This window comes from Oryctolagus cuniculus, chromosome 10, assembly GCF_051225735.1.
Source record: "Oryctolagus cuniculus isolate XC-2025 breed Fujian yellow rabbit chromosome 10, ASM5122573v1, whole genome shotgun sequence".
Taxonomy (NCBI): Eukaryota; Metazoa; Chordata; class Mammalia; order Lagomorpha; family Leporidae; genus Oryctolagus; species Oryctolagus cuniculus.
The window spans coordinates 296,294-314,065 of record NC_142876.1 but is presented as its reverse complement, the minus strand read 5'-3'; the positions used below and the strand labels follow the sequence as shown (position 1 = coordinate 314,065).

General features: G+C 47.8%; 1 protein-coding gene across 11 annotated transcripts in view; it reads left to right on the top strand.

Moving 5' to 3' along the window:
- Positions 1-410: 410 nt before the first annotated feature.
- The window catches only part of ADNP2 (ADNP homeobox 2), a 36,818-nt gene continuing 19,456 nt past the window's right edge, over positions 411-17,772 (top strand). Inside the window, exons 1-4 of one of the 11 annotated variants that reach the window (XM_089304934.1) lie at positions 456-607; positions 2,720-2,832; positions 6,243-6,350; positions 10,902-11,022. In XM_089304934.1, the coding sequence (XP_089161060.1) occupies positions 10,915-11,022 (108 nt within the window). In that variant the 5' untranslated portion in view covers positions 456-607; positions 2,720-2,832; positions 6,243-6,350; positions 10,902-10,914. The other 10 variants (XM_070050039.2, XM_070050040.2, XM_051840427.3 and 7 more) reach the window with 10 other exon arrangements.

Below are 17,772 nucleotides of genomic sequence, written 5' to 3'. Positions count from 1 at the left end.
TCTCAGCTGGTTTCTGATTGGCTCTGAGATGAGGGCGGGGTTACCAGTCCTAGGGCTCCACCCCCATTCCATGTAAATGAAGTCAAAGCTCTGGTGAGCCCATGTGATTGATCACATGGTCGACGACACTCTCCCCACCCCCTTTGATGACGTCATCACCAACTCAAACTCTCGTGAGAGTTTGCACAGCTGTGTTGAGGGTAGCTGGACTGTTCACTGTGCCAGGAGTGGGGGTCAATGGAGGGGTCTCCCAACAGGGGACCCCCACTCTCATTCCAGAGCCTCAGGTCCATCCATGGCCAGGGGCCCAGAGGGGCCTGTGGGAAGTGCCCAGGGGTCCCCAAGCATACTCTGCTCCCATTGGCTGGCTGAGCCTCCATGCAAATGAGGGCCGACGTCACTTCCTGAGGCAAATCGAGCGCCATTTTCTCTTTCTGGCCGCGCTGGGAGGAGGGGACGGGCCGCGCCAGGGGTGGGCTCGCGCTGAGGCGGGGGTCCCGCCGCGCGCGGCTAGGCGCGGGGTCGGCCCCGCGGGACGCGGCAAGAGGCAGCGGGCGCGGCGAGAGGCGGCGGGGGACGCGGCGCTCCGCGGGCGAGGAGCCGAGCGGTGAGTACGGCCCCCGCCCGGCCCGCGCGGCGACGCCCCCGGCCCGCCCCGTCCACACCCGCCGTCCGCGGCCCACCCCGCCGCCCACGCCCTCCGCCCGCGGCCTCCGCCCGCCGCCCGCGGCCGCCTCAGGAACCCCGGGACGTTCTCCGGGTGTGCGGTTCGCGGCCCGAACGGCGCCCGTCGTCCCCCGACGCGCCCCGGCCCGCCCCGCCCGCGGTCACGTGGGACGGCAGGGCACGGGAGGGGCCCGGGCGTGGGAGGGGCGCGGGCCGGGGCCGGGGCCGGGGCCGGGGCCGGGGCGGGCCGGCCGGGGCGCGACGGGCCGGGAGCGGCGGGGGCGGCGAGCGGGGCGCGGCGTGCGGCCGAGGGCGCCCCTGCGCGGCGACCCCCGGAACGCCCGGCCCCGGGGCCTGGGTGAGACGGCGCGGCGCGGCCCGGAGCGAGGTGGGCCGGCCGCGGACGCGCCGCTGGCGTTGGACGAGAGTCTGTTTGCAGGATTTCCGCGGGCGTTTGGCTTTGGAACGTGGAAACGTGTAACCGCCGGGCCAGCTGGTGCGCCGAGTCGGGGTTTTGAGCGCTGTCGAAGCTGGTTGCGTTTGGACGGGGCGGAGTGTCGCCGCCCGCCGAGACGTGCGGGCAGCGGGCGCGCAGTCCCGCGGCAGTGCTCGTGGGTCTGCGAGGGTTAGGCCCGGGGCGCGAGCCGGGGAGGGCTTGGGTGTGCACAGGGCCGGGTAAGGAGGCGGGCGTGTGCTTTGCTGAAGCAGGTGACGGTGGGACTGCGCGCGGCGAGTGCGCCGGAGACTGGGCCGTGCGCGGGTCAGAGGTGAGGCCGAACAGCCCCAAGCCGCGCTCCTCACGTGGGGAGGAGATGGCGGTCTGTGTGGAGAGGTTGCGCTGTGGCCGTCTGTTGACGGGGGAGAAGGTGAGGGGTGGCTTAGACCGGCCCGGGAGCAGTGGGGGATGATGGCACTCGGGTAAGAATTTTAGCTGGGGCTGGGCCAGGCCTGAGCGCGGAGCCAGGAGCCTTGTCCCGGTCTCCCACGTGGGTGGCAGGGCCCGAGCACTTGGGCCTTGTTAAAAAAGTTGTATGTCCCGTAATTGGGACATTTCGCTGCGCTTTTTTGCAGTTAGGCAGTAGCAGACTGCGCTGCAGTGTGTCCTCGGTGTTCACTCACGGGTGCGCTGTGCGGAAGCCTGCGGGCTGAGTCCCAGAGACTGAGTCGTGTTTTGAAGGGGATGCAGCTGATGGTGAATGGTGGCACTGAATGACACGCAGGCTTGCAGCTCCAAAACCTTGGTGGCGCCTTGTGCTGTGCTGCCTCTCGGGTGAAATCCCTGTAGAATGTAGATTACACAGTAACTAAAAAGAAAGTTCTGTGGCTTAAAAAGTATTAATGCCAGATTTTTTTCCCATAAATGATCACAACACTAAAAGAACAGAGGAAACCATTAAATACTCCTTTGGGAAATAATTTTGTTGTGCATGTCAGTGGAATTTTGTGGTAGTTCTATGGCCTCCACAAAATCGGAAATTAAAGGTAATTTGGTGTGAACTGAGGTGTATGGGCTGGTGCATGGTATGGAAACACAGATTCTACGTAGTGCTAAGGATGATGGAGAGCAGTATCTGTAGAGTGTCTACCCACTGGGTGTTTTGTGTGGAATCTTGTGTCTTAGACTGGATGAGTCTTGATAAGGTCTTAGAGTGGATCAGAGAATAAGGTGTCGTATTTTGCGTCAGATGAAGTATGGATAAAAGTGAGCCTCCCTTCCCTGGCAGGAGACAGGGATCTTGAAAGAATTGTTGAGGATATGAAACTGACTTGACTTACCTATGTTTTAGTTTTTGTTACCCTCAGGTGGCTTCCCTAAAGCAGTAAGCAAAGTGCTTAAATAAAAAGGAAAAATAATAAAAAGGTATTTGTGTGCTCATTTGAGGGGGCACAGTAACAGTTAGGAAGGAATTGGAGCACTTAAGTTTGAGAATGAAAAGTTCCTCTTTGAATTTGAGAGAAGACTGACCCATACCTTGGCCCCAATTCCAAGCCTTGAACAAGTCGCTGCAGAACCCGTTCAGGCCTTGTGCCATCAGTGACCGCCTCATTTCAGTGGCTCCGAGTTCGTGAGGATCAGCCAATCCCTGAGCACTCCTGCCGCGGAAAGCCGAGCAATCCTGGCGCTGCGTGCCTTTCTCCGAGCCTGGAACAGCATTGGCTTTTGCTGTAAGTTGAGACTGTTCCTTGCAAGTCATAACTTTAGCTTCCCTGTTTCAGGTACGTGTGGATGATGGCCTTTGCTTAGACAGTCCTGTTGTAACAGCTGGTTCTTACAGAAAGAACCCCAGGATAGCAGGGTCGTGGAGCAGAGCTGACAGACGGAGTAGAGAGCATCAGGAGATGCTTGTGAGCATTGCTGTCCCCAGAGGGGCCAGTCTGGGCTTGAACAGAACCTGTGTTTGGTTTGTGGAAATGCATCAGGAGGTTGTTGGCAGTACTTCTGTGTGAGTAAACTTTTGAAGGCCAGAACCCAATTCAGTGCATTTTATTTGTAAACATCACTTTTTACTTGCCGCGATTTTTGTACCCCCAGTTCCACAATCCTTGCCAAGCCCAAGATACATTTTTCACATAACTTGTCTGAGAAGAAACTGAATCACTCTGAAGCCACGTCTCAAAAACTGCAGATTTCCTCTGGAGATTCCTTGCTGCTGTTAATCCACCTTCCCCTCACCCCCATTCTGATATGAGCCCACCTTTGTGGTCTGACTTAACTTTGAATTATCACTAAATATGTTTAGGCCTCTCCTGTACTTCATGTTTGTTTTTTGTTTTCTAAGTTTATTTATTCAAAAGTTTATTTGTTTATTCAAAAGGCTGAGTTAGAGAGAGAGAAGGAGAGGCAGATCTATCTGCTGTTCATGGTTCTCTCCCCAGATGTCCACAATGGCTAGGTCTGGGCCAGGCCAAACCAGGAGGCAGCTTCATCTGGGTTTCCCACATGGGTGGGTGGCAGGGGCCCAACCACTTGGGCCACCTTCTGCTGCTTTCTCAGGCACATTAGCAGGGAGTGGGATTGGAAGTGGAGCAGCCAGGACTCGAACCAGCACCCATATAGGATGCCTGTGTCTGAGCGGTGGCTTATCCCACTGCACCACAGCGTGGGCCCCACCTCACGTGTTCTTTGATGCTGATCTGCTCACGCTGCTATGTCAGGCTTCAGCCCTCTTACCCTCCACAGCCTTTCCCTCCTTTAACCTCCCAGCACTTGTGCAAGTGCCACCTTTCCTTCGTTTCTGATCGCCTTTATGTGTGGAGCTGTAACGTCACTGCTGCCCTGAAGTTGAGTCCAGTGGGGCAATAGGTACTGCAAGTGAGTAATCGAAACACAAGTGGAAGGAGTCGAGCTGGTTACGTGCAGCTCCCTAGGAGCATTCCCTGCCCTGGGTGAGGGTTGCAGAGGGAGATGTAGAAGTGGAGTGTTGACTCAAACTACCCTTAGCACCTGGAAGCTATTGCCAGATTGGCTTCTAAACATGTAGAAGTTATAGTGTTCATTGTCATGTGATAGTAAAAATTGGTATTTATTATTTTACTTGGCATTTCCTTTATTATTAAGTAACCAAAGTGTTTGTCACTTGAATTTGACTAATAATTTTTTTTTAGTTTTTTTTATATGTATATTTTTTAAAGGTTTACTTATTTGAAAGGCAGAGTTAGAGAGAGGTAGAGACAGAGAGTTCTATCTGCTGGTTCACTTCCCAAATGGCTGCAACAATCAGGGCTGGGCCAGGCCAAAGCCAGGAGCCAGGAGCTTCCTCCAGGTCTCCCACCTGGGTGCAGGGGCCCAGGCACTTGGGCCGCCCCTCCGCTGCTTTCCCAGGCCATAGCAGAGAGCTGGATCAGAAGTGCAGCAGTTGGGGGGACTTGAACCGGGGCCCATATGGGATGCCAGCTTCACAGGTGGTGGCTCTTCCTGCTATGCCATGGTGCCAACCCTTTTTTTTTTAGTTTTTAAAGGTTATACAATAAAGTTTTTTGAAATGGTTGTATGTTTTTAAAAGGTTATAAATAACAAAGAACCTTTTCCCCTGAATCTTTGAGAGTAAACTGCCAAATAAGGTGCCATACTACTCAAAATACAAACTTGTCTTAGAACATTGTTAGCATCCTCCCAATAAACCTGTCCATTTATTTACTTGTTCTCCCAGCCAACCACTAATCTGCCGTCTTTTTCTGTAGATTTCTGTTTCCTGCACATGTAAATGGAATCTGATGAGAACATTCTCCTGTATACCCATAAGAAAACCATAAAACTCAGGAAATCAGTACATTGTTAAATCTAATCTCATACACCTTTCACATTTTGCCAGTTGTTTTAATAGCATCTTGTGTAGTAGAAGGATCTAGTTAAGAATGGCGCATTGTTCTCAGTTGTCTAGTTTGTTGCGGTCTGGATAGTTCCTTTGATTTTCCTTCCATTCATATATTTGTGTGTATGCATATGTGTGTGTATTTGTAATGTATAATTCACTGAAGGGGGGGGGGTTATAGAGTTCTGCAATAGTCACTGCTGTTTTTGAACATGATTTGGCCCCCAAACTCATGCAAACCTCTGAACCCCAGAGTTAGAAGTTAATGGTGTTAAGGGGCAGAAATGGAATCCAGGGAGGGCATTGAGGAGGTGCGACCTGGTGAGATGTGTGTGGGCCAGGGGGGCTGCCCTCGGAGAGGTTACTCTCACAGAGGGTCAGAAAAGCCTGAGTCAGGCCCGGGCCTGGCTCATCAGGTGTCCCGTCCTCTGCAAGTGCTCTTTCATTGACATCTGCTGTCCTCACCAGCCAGCCAGCCAGTGGGGCTACCGGATCTTGGACTTGAACTTGAACCTACAAAACTGTGAGCTGAATAAACCTTTTCACTCTATAAAGTTAGTTGCCTCAGATGTTTCATTGTAGTAATAAAAAACTAACACAACCAAAATCCAGTATTAGAACATTGTTAGCATTCTCCCAATAAGCCTGTCCATTTATTTACCTGTTCTCACTCCCAGCCGACCACTAATCTGCCTTATTTTTCTGTGGATTTCTGTTTCCTGCACGTGTAAATGGAATCAGGCAATATGAAGACTTCTTCATCTGGATTTTTATTTAGCATGTTGTAGCACCAGTGTTTGTTTATTTTTATTGCCAAATAGTAGTATTCTATTGTACGGATGTACCGTATTCTGTTCACTATTTGTTGGACATATTGGATTATTTCCATCTTTCCACATTTTGGTTATTATAAACAGTACTATCTTGTATGATTTTGACTTCTGAATATTGTAAGCCAGTTATTCTGTACAGTGTCTCAATTTGGCTTTGTCTACCAGATTTGTGTGTCAGACTTCTGTGAAATGTCTTTTTACTTTTGTTACTAATAAGTGTTTGTGGGCAAGTACTTATAAACCACATGCATACCCTATTATTGATTCACTCAATTTATCTAAGTATGTGTTTCAATATGGACTTAAGTTTATATTCCAGTGGGCTAGATTCCACTTACTATTGTTGTGTACCCAGCTACCCCCAAACTTAAGCATTCTGTGGGTCAGATATTCAGACAGGGAACTGAGATGGCTTATTTCTGTTCTGCAGTGTCAGACCTCATCCAGGACAGCTCTAAGACAGGCGACTCACAGCTAGAGTCCTCCAGAGGTACCTTCTGTCAGTGCTGGTGGGAAGTCCAAGACGAGGAGGTCTAAGGTAACCCCACTTTTGGGGGAGGAATATCCGAAGAGCATATCAATGGAAGATAATGTCGTATGCATCTTTGGAAAATTGTCTGCCACAGGTTATAATCTGTTGTCCTCATGATTTATTTGATGCTCACATTGTCCCGTGTTTCCCTGTGGGAATCTATTGAAGCTGTTTTCTTTTCTTTATTTCTTTTTTAAAGATTGATTTTATTTATTTGAAAGATTTACAGAGAGAGAGAGAGAGGGCCTCCATCTGGTTCACCTCATAAATGGCAGCAGTGGCTAGAGCTGGGCCGATCCGAAGCCAGGAGCCAGGAGCCAGGAGCCAGGAGCTGCTTCTGGGTCTCCCGTGTGGGTGCAGAGGCCCAAGGACTTGGGCCATCTTCCGCTGCTTTCCCAGGCAGATTAGCAGGGAGCTGGAGCAGGAGTGGAGCAGCCATGGCGCACGTGGGGTGCCAGCGCTGGGCTGGGACTTTAACCTGCTGGCCCAGAAGCTGTTTGCTTTTATCCCTTTGTGTCTCATCTGTCGAGCTATAGCCTTATTTTCTAGTCCAGATGTTCTGGGCTCATCTTTTAAGATTCATTTATTTGAAAGAGAGACAGATCTTTCATCCTGGTTCACTCCCCAATGGCTGTAATTGCTGCCAGGCCAAAGCTGGGATCCTGGAACTCCATCCAGGTTACTGCTGTGGGTGCAGAGGCTCAAGCACTTGGGCCACTAGCAAGGAGCTGCATCAGGGCTTGACTGGTGTGCGTGGGATGCTGGCATTGCAGGCGTTAGCTTAGCCTGCTGCACCATGACGCCAGCCCCACTGTAGTTCTTTTTAATGAATTTTCATTTAGAAATCAGGATTTTGGTTCCAGGTGTGCCCACTGCTACTGGAATGTGTAACTGCTCAGGCTGTCAGCGGACAGAGCTATGGAATATATGTAAGGCTTGAGGCAGAGTGAGGGGACGTCCTTAGAAAATCTGTGGGGCATGAAATTAAAAGATGTTTATTTTGGTGCAAGAAAATTTTAAAATCATTTGTAACTGATTAACACAAATTTTTCACAAATGTTTTGAAGTTCTCCTGCTTGTATGTACAAACACACTCTGTCTCTTGAACTTTTTTTTTTTTTTTTGATAGGCAGAGTTGGACAGAGAGAGAGAGAGAGACAGAGTGAAAGGTCTTCCTTCCGTTGGTTCAACCCCCAAATGGGTGCCACGGCCAGCACGCTGTGCCGATTCGAAGCCAGGAGCCAGGCATTTCCTCCTGGTCTCCCATGCGGGTGCAGGGCCAAGCACTTGGGCCATCCTCCACTGCCTACCCAGACCACAGCAGAGAGCTGGACTGGAAGAGGAGCAACCAGGACAGAATCCGGCACCCCGACCAGGGCTAGAACCTGGTGTGCCGGTGCTGCAGGCAGAGGATTAGCCTAGTGAGCCGCAGTGTCGGCCTTGCACTTTTTTTTTTTTTTTTTTTTTTTTTTTTTTTTTGACAGGCAGAGTGGACAGTGAGAGACAGAGACAGAGAGAAAGGTCTTCCTTTGCTGTTGGTTCACCCTCCAATGGCCGCTGCGGTCAGCGCGCTGTGGCCAACGCACTGCACTGATCCCATGGCGGGAGCCAGGTGCTTCTCCTGGTCTCCATGGGGTGCAGGGCCCAAGTACTTGGGCCATCCTCCACTGTACTCCCGGGCCACAGCAGAGAGCTGGCCTGGAAGAGGGGCAACCGGGACAGAATCCGGCGCCCTGACCGGGACTAGAACCTGGTGTGCTGGCGCCGCAAGGTGGAGGATTAGCCTAGTGAGCCACGGCACTGGCCTCATTTTTTTTTTTTTTTAAAGATTATTTATTTGAGAGGCAGAGTTATGGTGAGGGGGAGATATCTTCCATCCGCTGGTTCACTCTCCAAATTGCCACAACAGCTGGAGCTGGGCCGATCTGCAGCCAGGAGCCAGGGGCTTCTTCCTTTCCACATGGGTGCAGGGGCCAAGCACCTGAGCCATCGTCCACTGCTTTTCCAGGCCACAGCAGAGAGCTGGATTGGAAGTGGAGCAGCCGGGACTTAGACTGGCACCCATAGGGGATGCTGGTGCTGCAGGCTGGGGCTTTAATCTGCTGAGCCACAGCGCTAGCACCCTTTTTTTGTGTGTTTTTCAAAAAATAATTTATTTGAAAGGCAGAGTTACAGAGAGAGAGAGGGAGAGAGAGAATAGATCTTCCATCCACTGGTTCACTCTGCAGATGGCCACAATGGCCACAGCTGGGTCAATCTGAAGCCAGGAACCAGGAACCAACAGTGTTGACCCCAACTCAGGCACTCTGATAAGGGTTTTGGGCAGTCCAAGCTGCATTTATTTTATCTTTTTAAGATTTATTTATTTATTTGAAAGGCAGAGTACAGAGAGGAGGTCTTCCATCTGTGGTTCACTCCCCAAATGGCTGCAATGGCTGGAACTGAGCCAATCTGGAGCCAGAAGCTTCTTCCAGGTCTCCCACGCAGGTGCAGGGGCTCAAGCACTTGGGGCATCTTCTGTTTGCTTTCTCAGGCCATAGCAGAGAGCTGGATTGGAAGTGGAGTAGCCGAGATTTGAACTGGCACCAATATGAGATGCCGGCACTGCAAGCGGTGGCTTTACCCGCTATGCCACAGCGCCGGCCCCCCAGGCTGGATCTTAACTGTTGCATCAAACACCAACACAAACATCTACATCTGTGTGTTACACACAGTGCCTCCTAGTCCAGTGATGTATCATAGGGTTGATTTTAGTTTTATGCCTTTTCAAATAGTTTAAAAATAGCTTTATTAATATAGAATTTACCTACTTGTAGAATTCACCCATTTAAAATGTACAGTTAAAGGGCTTCCAGCTACACAGCATGTGTCATAGTTGGTATTTATTCGTTGTCGTTATTCCTAAAAGACACTGTGTTCCCTTAACCATCACTTCCTAGTTCTCCCTGGCAAGCCACCACTATTATATTTTGTCTAAGAAATTTTTTGTTCTGCACACTTTGTGTCAATTTTTGACTTCTTTTACTTTGCGTAGTGTCTCCACAATTCATCCAAATTGTGGTGTGGATCAGCACTTCACTCTTTTTATAGCCAAATAATACTGTGTTGTATGGAGATGCACATTATATTTACCCAGTTATCAGTTGATGGGCATTTGGGTGGTTTATATTTTCTGGTCATTGTGAATAATGTGGCCCTCAACATCTTTGTACACGTTTTGTGATGTATGTTTTCCATTTCTTATGAGTGGCGTTACTTGTTCAGATGGTCCATACTTAACCTTTTGAGGAGCTGTCAAATTGTTCCTGAAATGGACTGTACTATTTTACATTAATATTAGTAATACATGAGTGCCAGTGTTTCCACTTCCTGGCCACTTCATATTATTTCCATTTTTAAAGAATTTCTTTGAAAGAGTTAGAGAGAGAAGAAGAGAGATCATCCATCTACCAGTTCACTCCCCAAATGGCTGCAATGTCAAGGGTTAGGCCAGGTTGAAGCCAGGAGCCCGGGTTTCCCACTCGGGTGGCTTTCTGAGGCTCATTACCAGGGAACTGGCTCCACAGTGGAACAGCCTGGGCTCAAACTACCACTCATATGGGATGCCAGCATTGCAGGCAGTGGCTTAACCTGCTGCCCTACAACACTGGACCCCCCATTTATATTTTTTTAAGGATTTATTTATTTGAAAGACCAGAATGAAAGAGAGAGAGAGATCATACATCTGCTGGTTCACTCTCCAAATGACTGCAACAGTGAGGTTTCTGGGCCAGGCTTGTTATAAGTTCCTTATAACAATATAATTTGCAAATATTTTTCTCAGTTTTGTGGACTTTTTGCTTTTTGATGGTATCATTTGTAGCACAAGAGTTTTATATTTTCATAGAAGTCTGGGTTATTTTTTCTTTTGTTGCAGTACTTTTTAGTATCATGTCTAAGAATTTATTGCCCATTCTAAAATTGTGAAGACTTCCCCTTTGTTTTCTTGTGAGTGTTTTACAGATTTTCCTCTTTACATGCAGATGTGTGATCCACTTTGAATTAAAGTCTGTGAATGGGGGGGGGGGGGGGCTGGCCCTGTGGTGTATCAGGTAAAGCCGCCACCTGCAATGCCGCATCTCATATGGGGGCTGGTTCGAGTCCTGGCTGCTCCACTTCTGATCCAGCTCCCTGCTAATGCGCCTGGGAAAGCAGCTGAAGGTTGCCCAAGTGCTTTGGCCCCTGCATCCACGTGGGAAACCTGGATGAAGATCTCTGCTCCTGACTCCTGGCTTTGACCTGGCCTAGTCCTGACCATTGCAGCCATCTGGGGCGTGAAGCAGCGAATTGAAGATCTCTGACTATAATTCTGCCTTTATTAAGTACATAAAATTAATCTTAAAAACAGAAAAGAAGTCTGTATGTGGTGTAAGGAAGTTCACCCTCATTTGCATGTGGACATCCAGTTGTCCCAGCACCATTTGTTGAAAATTATACTCTATTTCCATGGTGTGTTACTAGTTCTGTTAAAAATATATAGTGTGCGTGTACTTACTATGGTATTGTTTTCTTTTTAAGGAAAATTTCAAAAATGTTTCAAATTCCTGTGGAGAATCTTGACAGCATTAGGAAGGTGCGGAAGAAGGTGAAAGGCATTCTCGTGGATATCGGACTGGACAGCTGCCAGGAGCTGCTGAAGGTGAGGTTATAGACAGCAGGTTAGAGAGCACGGTGCCGTTGGAGACGTGGTGGGCTTCATGGAGGCGAGACTTAAGGTTGTTGAAGACTGGGTAAGAGTCTCCAAGATGGAAATTGTTTATGCTTTAAATGGCTGTTTGCATAAATACTTGCTTATGTCTTTCCAACTTAAAGGGAACTATGTAAATCATTCAATTTTTCATTTTCATTTTTATTTGAAAGGCAGAGAGATAGGTGGAAAGAGGTCTTCCATTTGCTTGTTCACTCCCCACATTAGAAAGAAGCTGGATCAGAAATGGAGGAGCTAGGACTGAACCCCAGGTGACTCCAGCACGGGACGCAGATGTCCAGGTGGCAATTCAGTTTCTGTGCCAGATACCACCACTGTTTTTGTTTAAAACTATGTTTATGCAGGAATTTTTATAGTCAACAGTTATGAAAAATACTTACTTTGATGTTTGAGGGGAACATGTTGAATTCTTTATTTAGGCAAAAGACTAATACGTTAGCTTCCCAGTATAGTGAGATCAGCAGATGGGCAGAGATATGTAATATGATAGGTTTCTTTTCTTTTCTTTTCTTTTCTTTTCTTTTCTTTTCTTTTCTTTTCTTTTCTTTTCTTTTTTTTTTTTTAAGATGTTATTAGGGCCAGCATTGTGGCCCAGTAGATTAAACCACTATCTGTGACAATAGGCACCAGTTTGAGTCCCAGCTGCTCTACTTCTGATCCAGCTCCCTGCAAATGTCCCTGGGAAAGCAGTGGAAGATGACCCAAGTGCTTGGCCCTGACACCCCAGTGGGAAACCCAGATGGATAAAGACTGCTGGCTTTGGACTGCACCAGCCAAGTCTAGGCCAGACTGAAACCAGGAGCCAGAAACTCCATTCTTATCTCCCATATAGTTGGCCCATCTGCTACTGCCTTCCCAGACACATTAGCCGGAAGCTGGATGGGAAGTAGAGCAGCTGGGACTGGCATTCTGATATGGGTTGCCTGTGTCACAGGTGGCAGCTTAGCCTAAAATATTAGCCCCAGCTTTGAATTTTCAAAATGTATGAAGGATTTAGTTTAGAGTTTTATGGCCTGGGAAAAGTTCAGTTTTTATTTTTATTTTATTTTTTTATTTTTTATTGACAAGCAGAGTTAGACAGTGAGAGAGAGAGACAGAGTGAAAGGTCTTCCTTCCGTTGGTTCACCCCCCCCCCCAAGATGGCTGCTACGGCCGGCGCGCTGCACCCATCTGAAGCCAGGAGCCGGGTGCTTCCCCCTGGTCTCCCATGCGGGTGCAGGGCCCAAGCACTTGGGCCATCCTCCACTGCCTTCCCAGGCCACAGCAGAGAGCTGGACTGGAAGAGGAGCATCCAGGACAGAACTGGCACCCCAACCAGGACTAGAACCCGGGGTGCCGGCACTGCAGGCGGAGGATTAGCCTAGTGAGCCACGGCGCTGGCCAAAGTTCAGTTTTTAAATCTTAAGACTTTTTTAGGCTCAGCCCTCTGCCTCTCTGCTGAGCCGCCTGCCTGGTCTGGCCAGGTGCATTCTCTCCACTCAACCATGTAACCCCCACCCCCACCCCTACCCCCACCCCCAGTCTCTCCCCATCTATCCTTACGGATGTCCCTTCCCTAACAAACCTTGCTATTTTACCTCCCACTTAAAAAAAAATCTTAAGACTTTTAACAGATTTTTACTTATAAAAAGGCAATCTGATTCTAAAAAAGTAATAATTTCCAGAATTGTCCTTTTTTTCTTTTTTAAGATTTATTTATTTATTTGATATAGTTACACAGAGAGAGAAGGAGAGGCGTAGAGAGAGAGAGAGAGAGGTCTTACATCTGCTGGTTCATTCCCCAGTTGGCCACAATGGCCGGGGCTGTGCCGATCTGAAGTCAGGAGCTTCTTCTGGGTCTCCCACACGGGTTCAGGGGCCCAAGGTCTTGCACCAAATTCTGCTGCTTTCTCAGGCCATAGCAGAGAGCTGGGTCTCGAACCAGCACCCATATGGGATGCCAGCGCTTCAGGCAGGGCGTTAACTCACTGCGCCACAGCGCCGGCCCCAGAATTGTTCTTAAAGGTCAGAATTAATCTTTTCTCTGCAGTAACCAATAGCATTCATTTCTAAAGGAGCCCAGGTAGGTCACTGCTCAGGCATTGCCTTTTGAGAGAGCTTCGCTCTAAAATGCTGTCTTTCCCAGTCTGTGCTGTGTTCTCTCTCCTGCCCGGGTTTCTCTCGAGGACTCACCTGCCTGATACCATCTGTTCACTGTCTCTTTCTCCACTTGAATCGAACAAGGTTAGGACCTCAGTGGCTTGTTATCTCTACTCTACCTACAATCAGAACAGTGTCTGATGCATACTTAGCTAACATTTTTTTGTAAATGAATGAAAGTGCATCCTACATAGACACTTATTTAAAAAAGTAAATATTCATTTTATTTATTGAAAGGCAGTGTTAAAAGAGAGAGGGATACATCTTCCATCTACTGATTCACTCCTCAAATGGTTGTAACAGCTGGGGTTGGGCCAGGCTGAAGCCAGGAGCCAGGAGCTTCATTTAGTTCTCTCATGTGGGAGCAGGGACCCAAGCACTTGGGCCATTTTCTTCTGCTTTTCTAGGCACATTAGCAAGGAGCTGGATTGGAAGTGGAGCAGTTGGATGCCGGCATTGCAGATGGCAGCTTAACCTGCTGTGCCACAACTCCAGCTCCAAGAGACACTTTTAATCAACTGTCACCGAGTGCCCATTGGAAGCACAAAGATGGGAGAGATACTGAAAGTGGGAGAAACTTGGCTGCACCCTGTTGTTCAGGACCAATCTTAAAATACGCAGACTTCTACATTTCTTTGCATATAAGCCGTGTGTTAGCCTGTGGGAGGAAGGCCAGGTCAGTTATTGAAGAGAAGGTTGTGAATGGAGTGTCTGCTAAGTAAGTTATTGAAGACAAGGTTGTGAATGGAGTGTCTGCTACATAAATTAGGGCAGATGCAGTGGACACATAGTCCTTTAGTAGTAGGTGTATATATGAGTTTAATATTTGTCAGGAATATGGAAATGAATACCCAAGAGCCCAGTATATGTGTGTAGTCTGAAACAAAATAGACCTCTTTGGGTGGTCTTAGGCACATGGTGGGTGCTGCAGAGGTGGACCCTGAGGGTATGAAACAGCTTTCAGTGAGCGAATTTGAGTGTAGAGTACATTATAGACTGTGGAAAATGGAATTTTGAAATCCACGCATACTTTTTTCATAATACCTAATTTTCCAAGAATATGAAGACCCTCATTATATCCTTTTGATCATTAAGGCATTGGAAGCCTTTTGTCTTACTGGCTGCTGCTAACTGATGGTGTGACCCTGGGCTAGTCATATGGCCTGGGCCTCTCTGTCTTCATCATTACCTTTAGGGAACATGGGGTGTTCCGTCAGGACATTGTCCCATGGTAAGGAGATGACAGTCTACCAGATAGTGCGGTGGAGATGGTAGTGTAATATAAAGTTTTTTTTTTTTTTTTTTTTTTAAATGCTTGGGCCTGTGCTGTGTCTTAGTGGGCTAAGCCTCTACCTGTGGTGCTGGCATCCCATATATATGCCAGTTTGTGTCCCGGATGCTCCTCTTCCGATCCAGCTGTCCACTTATGGCCTGGGAAAGCAGTGAAAGATGGCCCAAGTGATTGGGCCCCTGCAACCATGAGGGAGGGAGACCTGGAAGAAACTCCTGGCTCCTGACTTCAGAAACTCCTGGCTTTGGCCATTCTGGCCATTTGGTGAGTGAACCAGCAGATGGAAGACTTTTCTGTCTCTTCCTCTCTGTCTGTAACTCTCTCTCAAATAAATGAGTAAAATTAAAAAACAAAAATATTTATTTGAAAGGCAGAAACAGAGATGTTCCATCTGCTGCTTCACTCCCTAAATATCCACAACAGCCAGGACTGGGCTGGGCTGAAGCCAGGATCTCAGAACTCGGTCCAGGTCTCCCCTCTGGGTGACAGGAACTGAATTTCTTGAGTCATTACTTCTGCCTTGCAAGTCTGCATTGTCAGGAAGCTGGAGTCAGGAGCTGGAGCCAGAAATCAAACTCTCACACTCTTTTTTGTTTGTTTAGGATTTATTTATTTGTTTGAAAGATGGAGTTACAGAGAGAGAAGGCAAGACACAGAGATCTTCTGGTTTACTCCCTAAATGGCTTTGACGACCTGGTGCCAGAGTCGAGCTTCATCCGGGTCTCACACGGGTGGCAGGGGCCCAGGCACTTGGGCCATCTTCTGCTGCTTTCTCAGGCACATTAGCAGGGAGCTGGATCGGAAGTGGAGCATCTGGGACTCAAACTGGTGCCCATATGGGATACTGGCACTGCAGATGGTGGCTTTGTCTGTGCCACAGCGCCGGCCCCAACCCTGACATTCTGATACGAGACATGCTCAGCTAAATACCTGCCCTGTTGGAGTGTGTGTGTGTGTGTGCGCGCGCGTGCACGTGCACCCGTGTACGTTATGTAATCTGGATATTAATCCTTTATCAGAAGAATAGTTTGTAAACATTTTCTCCTATTCTGTTGGTTGTCTTTTCACTCTTTATTGTTTCTGTTGCTGTGTAGGGACTTCTTCGATTGATATAATCCCATTTGTCTAATTTTGCATTTGTTTCCTATGCTTTTGCAGTCTCATCCAAAATATCATCGCCTGTATCAGTGTCTTTTTTTTTTTTTTAAGATTTATTTATTTATTTGAAAGTCAGAGTTAGAGAGAGAGAGAGAAAGGAAGGAAGGAAGGAAGGTAGGTAGGTAGGTAGGTAGGTCTTCCATTCGCTGGTTCACTCCCCAATTGGCTGCAACGGCTGGAGCTGTGCTGATCTGAAGCCAGGAACCAGGAGCTTCTTCCAGGTCTTTCACATGGGTGCAGGGGCCCAAGCACTTGGGCCATCGTCTGTGCTACCCCAGGCCATAGCAGAGAGCTGGATCAGAAGTGGAGCAGCTGGGACTCGAACCGGTGTCCATAAGGGATGCTGGCACTGCAGGCAGCCACTTTACCTGCTACACCACAGGGCCGGCCCCTGTATCAATGTCTTGAAGTGTTTCCCCTGTGTTTTCTTTAGTAGTTTCATAATTTCAGGTCTTATATTTAGGTCTTTGATCTAATTTTTGTATGGAATGAGAAGTTGGAGAAGAATTTTTTTTTTTTTTTTTTTATTTGAAAGGCAGAGTTACAGGAAGAGACACAGAGAGAGAAATCTTCCATCACTGATACATTCCCCAAATGGCCACAACGGCCAGAGCTGGGCCAGACTGAAGCCAGGAGCTTCTTCTGGGTTTCCCACATGGATGACAGAGGCCTAAGGACTTGGGCATCTTCCTTACTTTCTCAGGTCTGTTAGCAGGGAGCTGGATCGGAAGTGGAGTAGCTAGGGCTTGAACCAGCACCCATATGGGATGCTGGCACTACAAGTGGCGGCCTTACCTGCTACGCCACGGCACCGGCCCCCGTGGGTTACAGTTTTAGGTACCTCATGTTTGTTTATTGTAGGAGGATGAGATAGAACAGAGGTAATGTTGGAAACATGGATCCCTGATCCCTTTTAGCTTTTTAAAAAATCATCTTGAGGGTAACTTTTTAATTAAAATTGTTTTTAAAAATTTAAATATATTTTGAAGGCAGAGAGAGACAGATCTTCCATCTGCTGGTTCACTTCCCAAATGACTGCAACAGCTGGGCAGAGGTGGGCCAGGCTGGGCGGGGAGCAAAGAACGCAATCCTGGTTTCCCTCATGGGTTTAGGATCCCAGCTGAGACACTACCTGTTGCTTCCCAGGGTGTACATTAGCAGAGTAGAAGAAGGTGGGATGTAAACCCAGGCGTGGGTGCAGGAGTCCCAGACAGCGTCTCTGCCCATGCGCTGTTTTCCTGTATCAGCTGCTGTTGAATGGAGTCACTCTGTGGCTGTTTTAGGGGTTGGAAGTGTTCTCTCTTCTTAAGATAAATTCCCAAGAAGCTCTGCTTTTGATGTGAAAGTTTGTTGTGAACACTGTTACTCCTCGTTCTTTCTTTTTTCCACTGAATTCAGTTCCTTTGTATGTACTCCTGTTTATAGTTGCTATTTCAGTGTGCCCTGTCTCTTGACTTGTATACATAAAGCCAGAGTCTAGACAGACACAGTGCTCAAGTGGTAGTAGTCATAGTTTCCACTTGTTTTTTAATAATTACTTTTAGTTTTTCTCTACTAGCTGCTTTCGTTGCATCTGACCAGGGAAGCATTCCTTAACTTTAAATTCTGCTCTTATCTCTTGCAATACACTATTATTTCCCTCTTTCAAACATGCAGAAATTTGAAAGGATTGCATAATGAAAACCCACCTTCTATGACACCGACGTTCTACAAAATTGTTAACGTTTTATTGTAGTTGCTTTATTATATGTCTGTACATCTCTACTGATTATTCCATCTTTTTTTGGTGCATTTCAGATAGAATTAGAAATGTCAGTACTTTTTACTCCCAATCTAAGGAGAGTTTAGTGCGGGTTTACAGTTCTGGGGGTAAAATTAACACGCCATGAAATGTACCTTAACCCAAACCCATTCAGTTCCATGTTTTAAATTCTGAGTATTTCAGTGATATAATATTTATTTCAAAGTTCCATAAGTGGCATATTTACTTCTCTTTTGAAGTTTTCATAGTTGTCTTATATTTGGACACTAGAACATATTGGCTTTAGTGTCTCAGTGGTGATTCTGATACGTGACACAAATCTGAAGATGCA